The following is a 14,349-nucleotide window of genomic DNA, read 5'->3' as shown; positions in this document are numbered from 1 at the left end:
ATGAGCAGGTATGGAGGGAAAAGATGACAAGCTGAGTTTGAATTTACACATGATGAATTTTAAGGCATCGTGAGGCATCCAATTGAAAATGACCAGAAGGTCTTTGGGAGCTCAGGAAAGACAGTCTAGTTCAAGATATAACTGTTTTATCAGGACTTCTTACTTAGGTATCATTGATGGGTTTTAAGTTCGTGTGTGTGTGTGTGTGTGTGTGTGTGTGAGAGAGAGAGAGAGAGAGAGAGAGAGAGAGAGAGAGAGTCTTGCTCTGTGGCCCAGGCTGGAGTGCAGTGGCGTGATCTCGGCTCACTGCAACCTCTGCCTCCCGGTTCAAGTGATTCTTCTGTCTCAGCCTCCCTCCCGAGTAGCTGGGACCACAGGCACACGCCACCCTGCCCAGCTAATTTTTGTATTTTTAGCAGAGACAGGATTTCACCATGTTGACCAGGCTGGTCTTGAACTCCTGACTTTGTGTGATCCGCGTGCCTGGCTTCCCAAAGTGCTAGGATTATAGGCGTGAGCCCCAACATCTGGCTGGCTTTAAATTCTTAAGTCCCTGAAACGGTATGCACATTTTGTGTGTGTGTGCAGGTCAATATGCAGAGTGCCTAAGTTATTTTCCCTCCCTTCCTTATCGCCCACCCCATGTTAAATACGACAACTGTATTTCGCAAGTATCTTTATGCCATATGCACAAAAAGGATACACATTCTTTTATTATTCATTTTATTTTCATATAAATTAACATCCTAGAAAAATTGAAATAGAAACACTAAATACAGTATTGCACATAGCGATCTTTGTTAAATGCCCTATTATTTCATTGGAGAATGGTAATATACACACTGGAAGGACTGAAGGGGGCAGGAATACTACAAAACAATGGGAAAAAAACCACGACTGTTTCTTTGCACTTAAACTACAAACTAAAAAGTCAGAGACCGTACTTTACATAAATACAAACAGTTATGATTTAGAACATTGTTTTTCTTAAGTTGCTTTCCATAACTGGTTTGCAAGAGCAATAAATTCTCCCCTTTATCCACAACTATAACTTGTAACAAAGATCATTAAAAGCAATTAAAAAAAAAAAACCCAGCTCTCGTGTTAGACAAAACCATCACAATGCATTAGGAGCTGACTTATTCAGGCATGTTAACTCAGCAGGTTCTGGGCAGATGGCAATCCCTCCAAAATTTTTATTTCATTTTTGGCTGATAGTCACATTTGGCAATTTTATAAGCATCATTTATTTCAATTCCTTCAAAATATTGAGCGATTTTTCTTTTTTGGTGAAGTGTCATGAAAAAGTTTGAGAGAGGCACGTTTTTCGTTTAACTTACCTCTGCTGCAGACTAGCTTTTCAAGGGGTCCCAGAGGACCTGTCCTGATAAAGCCGTCTATAAATTTACAACTGATTTTTGCCAACATTAAATCATTTACAGGAAAAGAGTTTTTCTTTTGCTGTATCTTTTCTGAATTTATTATATGACTTGAGTAAAAAAATGACAATCTTCTTTCACAAATACATAGTTATGGAGAGCAACCCAACAGTTGGGAATGCACTGATTATAAATGGTAAATTTTAAAGTAGAAAATTTCTACGTAGACATGAAACTGATACAAACAATTCACTAGAATTGACATTTTTACCCATATGTCTAGATGTTGTGATGTGGAGGACTGGTTGTCAGTAGAAAGTAGAGTGTTTTTGCTGTGACAAGGAATATTCTCACAACGGTGAATTTTAGTTAATGTTTAGCATGTTCAGAATTAGTGCAGATACTGCCTCTTACACATGCTGTTTTGGTCTATCTGTGTAATACCATAAACTTTTACAAAAAGAAAATGTGTCAAATTCTCCACTGGTCTAGTACTTTTGCATTTTTATATGAATATACAATAAAATTCAACAATTAGTGAACTGTCTAGAAAACGAAAAGATTATGCAAGAGGTCAAGAAGAAAAATGATCAGAATGACAGTAGACTCCTTCCCACCCTCAGGTCAGCTGAGTTTTGTGAAAGTCGTTGCAATGATTCATTTTCATTCTGCTTTTCATTGTTCAAGTTTTCATGCTTATCTTTGCTTTCTGAAAAAAAACCACACCAGATAAAAGTTATAGTTAGAAAGAACTTTTAAAAATGGGAGGAGTTTAGAGGAGCCTGAGAAAGACCTTTTCATCGAGATCAAATTTTGTGGGACAAGGTTAAAGGTCTACCAATCCATAAAGGAAAAAAATACTAGTGGGATCTGTGTTATCTTTGAGCACTTTTATCAAGACAAATGGCCACATACTTTAAAGAAAAAAAAGAAAAAAAGTTTCAAAAATGTAACTTCTAACCAATCTGAGAGAGTGTCAACTCCTCATTCTCATCCTCAATCCTACATGCAAATACATAAATATGAAAACTGAAGTGGCTGTTTCATTTCATAAATGTACTCTAATCATCTTCTGTACTTCTAATAGCACGATTGAGGTTAACTAATAAGTAATTGTTCCTCCACAGTCAATACAGTCATAGCATTGAATAATCAGACAGAAGCAGAAAATAAGCTGAACTATCATGTAGGAGTTGTCATTAGATAAGATCATTTTGAAACAGAGAAACGGAAGGGAACATTGCTTCTAAATGAAGATATAATTCCTAACTTTAAAAAAATAGGGATGTTTAATCATATTCCAATTTGGGTTATTTTAACGTCTTTTCCATTTAGACCACATTAGACTAATTTACTTTAGAATGATCCTATTTTATGGCCAAACTCAACTTTTCATTTAAAACAGCACCATTTACTTACACTGTGGTATCAAGTGACGGTTCCTCAAAACAGTCAACAAAACATCCTCAGTATCACAAGAAAAAGCCTTGGCATTTTAACCAAGCCCTGCCCTCCCAGGGTGGACAACCTGGCATTTTGTTTTAAAGGGGGGAGTGGTCAAGCAGGAAACTTAGATGAGCTTTTTAAACTCAGTCTCTGGACTGACCGCTGTCCAGCAGCCAACTCTGCTGAGCCATCTGTGGATATAAACCAGGTCTGAGCACCCTGGGCAAAGTGTCACACTGCTGCTGGTATTTCCCACCAAGCTGCAGATCCCAATGGAGCTAATCCAATTATAATGATCACTCTCGGCTCAAATACAGCCTGTTCGTGACCCGTATGTAACAAAGAAAGTGAAAGATGGTCTCCCCACCCTGCCCCTGTTGACATGCACATATCCATATAAATTCACACCCTCAGTACATTTATCTTAATTCTTATGTTTTGAATAATGAATATTAATGCTCTTTTCGTCTTCTGGGCCTGATTAAAGGCGTAAGAAAAAGGAGATTCGTGAATTCAGAAGCTCCTTATTTATCAAAAATTTAGAAAAGTAATTAAAATATTATGAGTTGGTATATATTATGAAAATAGGATTTAAAAGCCAAAGAAAATTGCAAGATAAAAATCGGTAAAGTGAAATACTTACAATTCCAGAGTCATGTCTTGGTTTTATTTTATAAAGTGATTTTCCCTTCTTCTGCCTACACACCTCTTCAGCTTCTTTCACTCTGATGGGGGAGAAGACACATATATTTAAACAAAACCTTCTTAGATCACCTCATTCTACCTTATAGTAAGTGAGCAGACCTCAACTCAATAAAGATTTGAATGGCTGCAGAAAATAAGACAATACACAGAAGAATGTTATCTGACATGTGAATTGAAAGCCTAAACTGTTACAGCTACAGAGGCTAATTTATCTGTGAGTTCCTAACTTGGAATAATAGTACGATAGAACGGAGTAATATCAAACACTTAAGAATTTCTATGCAGAGTGTGTATGCACTTCATTTTATATAAAAGGAATCTTATATACAAGTAAATAATGAAATACCCCTCACTGTCAACTGAAAGGGGAATGTGTGCATGTGTGTGTATGTGTATATATACGTATCTAGGACTAGTACTTAGTTTCACACCAGGAGCTGGGAGAAAAAAAAACCTGTACAGTTGTCTCTTATTTTTAATAAAATAGAAAAGTCACACACTTGCGACTGATTGATTCTATTACATAATTGATTGATTCTATTACATAAATAGAATTGACACCATCACATAAGTTAGAGGCATCAGAATAATTAAAGAGTATGACAGCCAGGTGCGGTGGCTCATGCTGTAATCCCAGCACTTTGGGACAGCAAAGAGGGTAGATTGCTTGAGCCCTGGAATTTGAGACCAGCATGGGTAACCGAGTGAGACTCTCTCTCCCCCAAAAAATACAACAAATTAGCCAGGCAGGGAGGTACATGCCTTGCAGTGAGCTGTGATCAGCGCCACTGCACTGTAGCCTGAGCAACAAACAGTGAGACCCCCTCCACGCCCACCCCCCACCGAAAGAAAAGGATCACATAAAAAATTACATGCCTACTGAAAATTATTTCAGATACACTTCCTATACCACACAAATGCATGCATAAAAATCACTTGCAATAAATATTTGAGCAATTTCTAAAATTTGAGCCTCATCTAGCGATCGTTTAATTGTTAACAAAAAAGACTGAGCAGTAATAACATTTTAACTTTTCTAGTATTCCTGATTAAGCATACATGACAAAACAACATTGTACTGACCAGCGATGTAGTTAAAACAAGATGCTAGTACAGCCACCATGGTGAAACCTTGTTTCTGCTAAACATACAAAAAAATCAGCTGGGCCTACTGGCATGACCTGTAATCCCAACCACTTGGGAAGTTGAGGCAGGGGAACTGATTGAACCAGGGAAGTGGAGGTTGCAGCGAGCTGAGATTGCACCATCGTACCCCAACCTAGTGACAGAGTGAGACTCCATCTCAAAAAAAAAAAACCAAAAAAAAACCAGGGTGCTATTTGGAGAGAAGTCCTGTATTAAGTTCTGGCTCTGCTATTTGACATTGGTAATGCTCTTGTACCCCTGAACTTCAGTATTCCTTCAAAGAATGAAAGGCTCCACTATATATTAAATTATCATCATTATCGCTGCAAAGACTGAGTAAAAGCTGCAAAGACTGAGTAAAATGTTATCTAAAAAGTTCTTCATACATTATAAAAGGCTACAAAAAGTTATTATTGTTTTAATTAAACAAATAGTAACAAATCTGTAAACTGGCTTTTTTTTTAAATAAAAAGGGAGCTATGACAAAAATAATCTATCAGGTAAATTTATTTTTTATTACTGTGGTTTTTCCTTGTGAATTAAAGATGAATTATTTCTGGAGAAACTAAAAAGGCTATGGCTTGGTCTTAATAAAATGCATTTCATATAGACCTTACGGCCTAATTTCCTGAAAGAAGTGAATTATAAATATATTTCTTGATCCCTACAGCAAAAGATCTAATGACAGAATTCATCTCCTTTACAACTGTATCAATTCCTCTTTTTTTTTTTTTTTTTTTTTTTGTAGAGACGAGGTTTCACCATGTTGACCAGATGGTCTCAATCTCTTGACCTGGTGATCCACCCTCCTCTGCCTCCCAAAGTGCTGGGATTATAGGCGTGAGCCACCACACCCAGCCTCAATTCCTCTTTTTAAAAAATAGAATGAAACAAACAACTCAGTATTGCAGCTATAAGACTGACGGTATAGTTTATATTGAAGTATGACAAATGAAAGTAATTCCTTTCAGACATAAAATGCCTGGGTTGCTATTGTTAGTAATTCCAGAAAACAAGGACAACTTAGAAGATACTTCATTATTTTATTACTTTCATCCAAGCCATAAATTGCCTTTAATCCTTCCTCTAAACATTTGAAGATAAAAACATTTTCTTTATAACAAACTAAGGATTGCAGCATCCCCATCTTCCTCTGAAACAGCTACCAGTAAATTTAACTTGAAGTATTTGGATAGGGAATTAAGGAAACTTTTTTTTTCAGCACTTAGCCAAAATCCAGTAGATCTCCTCTTAAATTTACTTGGAGCTTTTTAAAGCATTTTGCGGCTTTCAAATAAAATGTACTTTACAAGTATTTAGATCCTCAAAGCATCTTCATTTTCCCCAATCCTATTTATTTTGTTCTCAAAACACATTTTTGTAAGGATCACAGGAAGCCAAGTCTAATACAAACATCTTTAATTTTACACAAAAGCATCCAGTCATTCCTCATGGCAGAGACCACAAAAACAGAGGAGAATGTGCATTAGAGGCCTCACGAGATCTTTCAGCTCGTCCATTCATTTTATAATCAGTTCTGAAGCATTAACTCTAGGTTCAGCACTAGGCACAGCTCAACATCATAGGGCCAATGAGATTGTGTCGACTAGAAGAGACACACTCATGAGCAAATAAATGACAATGTTGCATTAAGAGCAACCACCTAGGTTCGTAGAAGGTACAATTGTGTCCCAGAGGAGGATCCTGGGTGGGTGGGTAGGCAAGGGTTATGGAGATCTTTCTGGATCAAGCTGACTGCCAAGTCCTGTTTAACAGACACATCCATATATATATGTATACACACACACACACACACACACACCCTTATGTAAAAATAAATAAAATACAAATAAAAAAAATATATATATATATAAAATAAACTTTAAGTTCTGGGGTATATGTGCAGAATGTGCCGGTTTGTTACATAGGTATACACATGCCATGGTGGTTGGCTGCATCCATCACCCCATCATCTATATTAAGTATTTCTCCTAATGCTATCCCTCCCCTAGCCCCCACCTCCTGACAGGCCCCAGCGCATGATGTTCCCCTCCCAGTGTCCATGTGTTCTCATTGTTCAACACCTACTTACGAGTGAGAACATGCGGTGTTTGGTTTTCTGTTATTGTGTTAGTTTGCTGAGAATGATGGTTTCCAGCTTCATCCATGTCCTTGCAAAAGACAGGAACTCATCCCTTTTTAGGGCTGAATAGCATTCCATGGTGTACATGTGCCACATTTTCTTTATCCAGTCTATCGTTGATGTGCATCTGCATTGGTGCCAAGTCTTTGCTATTGTAAACAGTGCCGCCATAACATACGTGTGCATGTATCTTTATAATAGAATGATTTATAATCCTTTGGGTTATATAATCCAATACCCAGTAATGGGATTAATGGATCAAATGGTATTTCTAGTTCTGGATCCTTGAGGAATCGCCACACTGTCTTTCACAATGGCTGAACTAATTTACACTCCCATCAACAGTGTAAAAGTGTTCCTATTTCTCCACATCCTCTCCAGCATCTCTTGTTTCCTGACTTTTTAATGGTTGCTATTCTAACTGGTGTGAGATGGTATCTAATTGCGGTTGATTTGCACTTCTCTAATGACAAGTAATGAGCTTTTAAAAATGTTTGTTGGATGCATTAATGTCTTGTTTTGAGAAGTATAACGGACACATCTTAATCGTTTATACTTCTCTTGGAAAAGGAAAATGGATTGAACAGGAAAGGATAACATATAAAGATTGAGCAAGAGTCATGAAACACCATACTGGGCTTCAAGAACTAGGAAGTTCTCCCTCTGCTGCCGTAGGATTCCTGTTTTGGAGGGCAAAGTTCTAACTGGCTTCCAGGTTTATGCCTCAGTTTCTCATGTGTCTGATTAGGATGAGTCAGTCACCTCCCCTTAAGCGCCTCTGGTTATGCACACACATGAATGACCTGGGCAGCTAGAAAACTGAGCCCAAAACCTTGAATATTGTTCCTCTTCTCATTTCAAAGCAGGAGATTCATAGAGAATTTGTTAAAACGCAGCTCTCTAGTCTAATTCCTAAGCATTCTGATTTAGTCACTCTGGGATGCTTTCAGAAGCACGCTGGGCAGAATCTGGTGTAAGGGGCCTGTGAGGATCACGCCGAGAAACAGTACCCCGAAACTGAGGCATTAACATTCCCTGAAGCCTCAGCGGTGCTGTCAAAAGACCCCCAAAACGACGACACTTCCTCAGTCCCCACTAATTTACCAGATCACAAACCCAAACCACATAAACGTGCTCCCTTTACAAGTCTCAGCCCTCCTAAACTTCCTAGCAAATGCTGCCACTTCCAAAAGCCAGTTTTATTTCAACAAAACTCTGACAACAAGATATTTTTCCACACTTTAGGCAGGAAAAAAGAATGCATCCCTCAAGGTCGAATGTGTTGCCAGAGTTGGCAGAAAAGAAAATAATGAAGGAGAAGTTGGTATGAAGGCGGCCTGAGCCAGCTGCCAATATTCGAATCTTCCCACTTGGGCTCTGCATTCGGTTTATGGTCGCAGATTTCCTCAGCTGCCACTCTGAGTCTATTGAGTAACTGCCTGTACGTGTTCCATCCTCCTTCTCTCCTGCCTTACGCCTCATTCAATGCTGCCTAACATTTCTTAAGCTAAGTAGAAGAAAGATGTTCATGTCACAACTAGACCACAAAGGCTTTAAGTGAAAAGGCATGGTGGAAGATAACATTTCAAACAGTAAATTAAAACGACCAATGTGTCCTGTTTGGGAAGGAAGAGAAAGTAAAAAGAGGGACAATACCTCATTTATAAAGTGAAAAAGCAATCACCATGAAGAGGGAGTGTATACTCAGAGAGGAAGCCAGAGCTGGGCTGAAGAAGGTGCTCAAAAGGCTTCCAAATTGTGCCTGCACTTGAGCTTAACCTCCAGTCATGGTGGGGTCTATGGATGCTGTCCAGAAACACAGCTTTTGGGTATGATTCATGAAGAGATACATATATATATGTGTGTGTGTGTGTGTGTGTGTATGTGTTTGTATAAATATATATATATATATATATATATTTTTTTTTTTTTTTTTTTTTTTTTTTTTTCCAGTGGATGCATTCACACAAAGAGGGACTGCCAGGGCATTTGGGAATCAAGATTTCACCCTATTTGAGAACTAAAAAGGGGAGTAAACATTTTAAGATGACATCTGTGATAGGCTCCTTTTAACAGTTGCAACTGCTAATGAGCAATCCAGATAACAGAAGGAAAATGTGAGCAAAACCAAACCATACGATAATGAAAAGAAACTTCACTGATCACTTTTAGTGGTTTTGAGAAAACAGCAACACAGGAGGCAGAGACTAGAAAACGGGAAGCATGGCGTTATCTTTTAGATGGAAGAGATGGATGCTAAGTGGCAGACAATGGCTGTGACACGTGATGCTTATTTTCATATTTTACTATAACTTTTATTGGCTACGCAACATCAGAAACAAAACTATGGTGAATAAATTTCAAAGGTTAAGTCCTTATCCTTTCAATGGAGGGCCAAGAGTAATCAAAGAACATGTGGCATTCTGTATCTTTGAAGGGAGAATTTAATTATAGGAAATAACCAAAGAGCTTATGGAATTGGCCAACAGAGTAGGTGACCAATAGGAGTAAAATTAATTTCATCTCGAAGCAAACTTTCCTTCCAGCAATGCTCAGAAACAGTGGGCTTAATCAATGAATGTGTAATTCCCAGATCATGGAATGTTGCCCCCTTTACGGAGTTATCTTTGCATAATCAATTTTGAATGAAGTCTTTCTTGAAACAAATTAATATTTTTCTCCTTAAATAAACGGAAGGATTTAAATTTAGTTGATGGCCCATGTTCATCACCGGACACATCACTCTTGTAACGTGCTGCAGTTCAGAGCCACGCCTAAGGACTAAGGCCTTCTAACACACGTAAGGCAGCCCCCCCAGGCCTTGGCCCAACACTACTTTGCTGGTTTTGCTTGTACTTTTGATGTCTTCTGTTTCTTCTTAGGATGATAGGCTGCGATCACTTCTTGATAGAGCCAGCAGGCCTACCTTAAGCAGAAACTCTATCTTCTTGTCACAATCTGTCTTCTCTAAAGAAAGACAGATAACTAAGCTAATTTAAATGGTGCCTCAAATTAGAGCAGTAAGACTCCGAGTTTGTTTCTAACAAAACGAACAGAGCTCCTGGGCTTGCAGGCAGTCATTTCAGTTGTCGCAGGCTTCTCCCCAGTCCCCAGCCCCCAGATACTTCATTGTTCACAGTTGCATCTTAAAGGTTAGGGAAGCCCGGATGACTTACAGACAGGCAGGGAATCACAGTTCTGCATTTCAAAGAATATGAGATTCTAAGATATTGCTTCATCCAACCGGCATATTCAACAGGTTGTCCATAAAAAATAGAGTAATGCTGGAATGAATCTAAAACCTGAAATTCAAGCTTATCAAGGTAAAAAAGCGTGATATTGTTAATTGGTAACGACAGAGTTTATGCCTCCAGGAGATGTCATTTGGTGAAAAATATGACGTTGAGGTTATTCCTCAGTTGAAACTGTTTTCCAGGTCTTGGACAAAAATGACCCCATGAAAATAAAACATCTGAAAATAAAACATCTAAGTTGTAAATGTAACTTAAAGAGAAGCTAAATAAATTTCAAAACATCTATATGAATTTTTATTCCTTACAAGCAAATGTTCTAAGTGGTAACTGCTTCATTTAGTTAGGGTATTATGCATAAAAGTAAGTTCTTAAGCAAAGAAAATTTGAGTTTAGGAAAATTAGAATAAGGTTTATAATATCAGAGAGGAATATATGAGAGAATAAAAAATACCTTTCATCACAGAATTTGTTAAAACTCTTTTTAAATTTCCATTATTTTTATTTTGGTATTTTTCAAAACCAATGAAAAGTCTCTTGGCCTGGCTATAACTGGTCTCATTTACACTAACGGTTTTTTTAAACAATGACAGTGCTTTCTCATTTCTCTCCTAATAAAGATGTATTTTTCTCTACACTCTCTCTACCTAACCCCAGACCCATTTATTGTCAGGCAAACATATACAAAAAGTTCAGTGTGATTAAGTTTAAAAACAGTTCATGAGATGAAGAAGAGAGATACTCTCTGGCACAGACGCAGAGAAAAGAAACCAGACATCCCTGCAGCCAGCTCTGCAGGCAGAGGATCTCCATCCACCTTTCAGACCAAACGCCAAGCTGGTCACAGTCTTATCAAGGGAACAGACACACTCTCATCATTCACCTGAATGAGAAAGGGAGCCACTTTTCTGCCACTCAACGTTAATAACTTGGTCTAAGTAAGTATCTGTGGCAGGCGGATTCATTTCCTGCTGGCTGCATCTCGGCTTGTTGGAAGTAGCCCTATTCGCCAGTCAAGGAGAGGTTTAAGTGCAGTGTGGAGCTGGGATGTCACAGGTCTGACGTCCCGATAGAGCAGAGATGGATCTGCTAACAGTAAACGAAGAGCAGATATAATGATCATTACCACCAGTTCACAATGCTCTTTACTAAAACACCACCACTAGGTCTGCTAACAAATTTAAAGCTTTTCTTACCCAAAAGTAGAGGGAGAGAAAAAAAAAGACACAAACACACACACACACACACACACACATACACACACGGAGAAAAGGAAGGTGTGGGGGGTGGGGTGGGGAGGACAGGCAGAGGGGCTGGAGATTCTAGACAAAGGCTGGTTAGAAAAGCCAGTTTAAGAGCTGTGTCTTTCTGTCCAGGTAAAGACAGAAGTGAGTATTAGATGTCTTACGGAATTAAGGGGATCTGGAGAAGTTTATTTGATGTCTTTTGGAATTAAAGGTGATTTGGGGAAAGTTTATCCCTAGCTCTCTGTTCTCTCCTTTCTAACCTCAGTGACTTAAAATACACACATACAAAACCACAAAACCCCTGAGATACACTGGAAAAAAAAACCAACCCCTAGTCACTTATCATAATCTCAAAGAAAAAGAACTTACAAGGGTTCCTCAAGTACCTCTTTATACATTTCATCACTGAGAATCTCCGACTTTCTCAGAGAAAATACTGCATTTGGATTCCAAATGATTATGAATCACAATTCAAATGAACACAAACTAGTTCCTAACACAAAGAAAATCAAGGTTTAAAAAATCTTTGAGCTGCTGCATGCAAATGTCAGCCCTAAAGGGACTACAGGAATCTGGCTAGTCATGGACGTGAAGTACAGAAGTAGGACATGGTGCTGTGGGGTCCAGAGGGGTCTGCCCCAGCTCCCTGGGCTCCGGGGCCAGCAGCGATGCCTTACAAACATCTATCCCTCTCCCTTCATGGTAACACACGAATTGAGCCTGCCACTTCCATCAACAAAAGGAGCTGAATTTTACAGAATATTCATAGTTCCAAATCTAGGACTCCTTGACAATTAGATATGCATGTGCTACACTTTCGTTCCAAAAACCACAAATGTATTCCTCCCGTGAACATAAAATGAATGTACAGATATGATGTATATCTGTTTCCTGAAACCATTTTTTGTGTGTGTGGTGTATATGCAGGTGAAGAGAGCTGAGAGGATCATTTACTCATAAGAAAGCACATTCGACCAATTAAATCAATTCCCTGTGGGCTGACTCTCTTAAACGACAGTCTAAGATTCCATAAGAAGCAGAATATTGTGACTCGTGGGTGAGTTACCTCCGAAAGGATGAACTTTCCCCCATAGTTTTAGACTGGCTATAGATTAGTAACAATGGGTGTGGATGAACACTGCTGTGCACTCATTTTAAAACCAACAAAACAAATTGTACACACACACACAAATCATCACACACACCTGCTTCTGTGTTTTAGTCACAAAGAGCCACTTAACTGGCAAATCTACCTGTTGCTTTCTAGTCTTTACTCTCCACCATGCTCACGACTCTGAAATAGTTAATTAGTCCCTAATACTTTTTTTTTTTTTTTTTAATGGAGTGTCCCTCTGTCACCCAGGCTGGAGTACAGTAGCACAATCTCAGCTCACAACCACCTCCGCCTCCCAGGTTTTAGTGACTCTCATGCCTCAGCCTCCTGAGTCGGTGGGATTATAGGCATGCACCACCATGCCTAGCTAATTTCTGTATTTTAAGTAGAGACAGGGTTTCACCATGTTGGCCAGGCTCGTCTTGAACTCCTGACCTCAAGTGATCCGCCTGCCTCAAACTCCCAAAGTCCTGGGATTACAGGCGTGAGCCACCAGGCCCGGCCACTAGTCCCTAATTCTTGAAAACTTGCTTGCCCTTTATCTTCAGAGAACTTCTGAGTTTTCCAACTATGTTTCTGGACGTTTCCTTAATCTCTTCTGTTGCTGATTTATTAAGCTTCTTTCCAAATGTTATGTTTTCCCTCCAGGACTCTAATCTGGCCTCCAAAATATCTGTAGGAATTTTCCACTTTGTAATTCTAACTACCACTTCTACGGTGAAGAATTTTAGATCTAATCTTCTAGTTTTGACCTTCCTCCCAAACTCGAGGTCCTAGAGGACACTCTCCTCCCTCTCAGCTACCTGGGCCTTGGTTAAGAGCATAACCATTCAGAATCATCCATCCAGTTGCTTGATAAACCTCTGAATCTTTCCTCTCCCTTTTGTCACCCCCTCCCTGCATACACAAATAGTTAACAAGTTCTGTTAATTATTCTTCAGCAATGACATTAAAATCTGTCTCAACTTTCTGATTCCACTGTCCCTGCTTTTCAAGCCTTCTCATGTCCCCTGGACCAGTGCCGTACCCTGCAGACTGGCCTCCACGTGTGAAATCTAATCCATGCTTTACAAACATGGGAATCATCTGAGCCACTTACTCATTTGCCAAGCAAAAATTGTTTAAGTTCCTTAGCGAGGTCTGCAGGGCCATTAACAGTCTGGCTCCAACTCACCTCATCCCCCTTTATTCTTTACAACATTCCCTGGTCTCCAACAATACAGAACCACTGCCCCACTCCTATGGGACATCTTTGCTAAATCTGTTCCTCTGGGACTGCCTATTCATTTCTCCTTTTCCTGTGCTCTCTCATGGGGTCTTTCAGGTTAAGCTCAAAATTAGCTTCCTGTAGGAAACACATCTGACCCTCCAGGCAAGCTAATTTCTGTAATCCTCTAAGCTTTCACATACTTTCATTTTCCCCAGATTTTTACTTTATGGATGACTTCTGACTACTTTCCTGTCTCTTTACTGTGCTAAATAGTAAGAGCCTTGCGTTGAGGAGTCATGTGTCGTCATCTTTATATTTCCAGGGCATAATATTAAAGCCCACACAGGCAAGTATTTACTGGATGTTTAAAAAATAGCTGACTAAATGAATGGATGATAATGCACAGTAAAACGATGATTAAGCTTAAAAAATCACTGAGATAAATTCTGGTAAACAACTCGGATGAGATCGGAATCACTTGTTTTTTTTACCTCCTTCTTCCGGTGAACTCTTCAGCAACGTGTCTGCGTGTCCGATCCACATTTTGAGTAAACTGCTAAGGATTTTATTGGATTTGACCTTTGAGTTTACCGATTTGCTGGTATAATTCCATCCATAAATAACAATGTCGTTTGAATGAACGTACATAAAATTTAAAGTTATAAAATAGTTTAGGAAATTATGCTTTCTTCCATCTCATAGAAGAAC

The 14,349-nt window shown here is 38.9% G+C and overlaps 1 protein-coding gene across 1 annotated transcript in view; it reads right to left on the bottom strand.

Moving 5' to 3' along the window:
* Positions 1-687: 687 nt before the first annotated feature.
* The window catches only part of FMN2 (formin 2), a 381,705-nt gene continuing 368,043 nt past the window's right edge, over positions 688-14,349 (bottom strand). The window contains exons 17-18 of the mRNA XM_039464306.2: positions 3,469-3,550; positions 688-2,088 (exon numbers count right to left, since the gene is read on the bottom strand). Of these exons, the coding sequence (XP_039320240.2) occupies positions 2,062-2,088; positions 3,469-3,550 (109 nt within the window). The 3' untranslated portion in view covers positions 688-2,061. The remainder of the gene's footprint in view (positions 2,089-3,468; positions 3,551-14,349) is intronic.

Source organism: Saimiri boliviensis, chromosome 14, assembly GCF_048565385.1.
Source record: "Saimiri boliviensis isolate mSaiBol1 chromosome 14, mSaiBol1.pri, whole genome shotgun sequence".
Taxonomy (NCBI): Eukaryota; Metazoa; Chordata; class Mammalia; order Primates; family Cebidae; genus Saimiri; species Saimiri boliviensis.
Note: the sequence above shows the minus strand (reverse complement) of the source record. Positions and strands in the feature narration are given on the sequence as shown.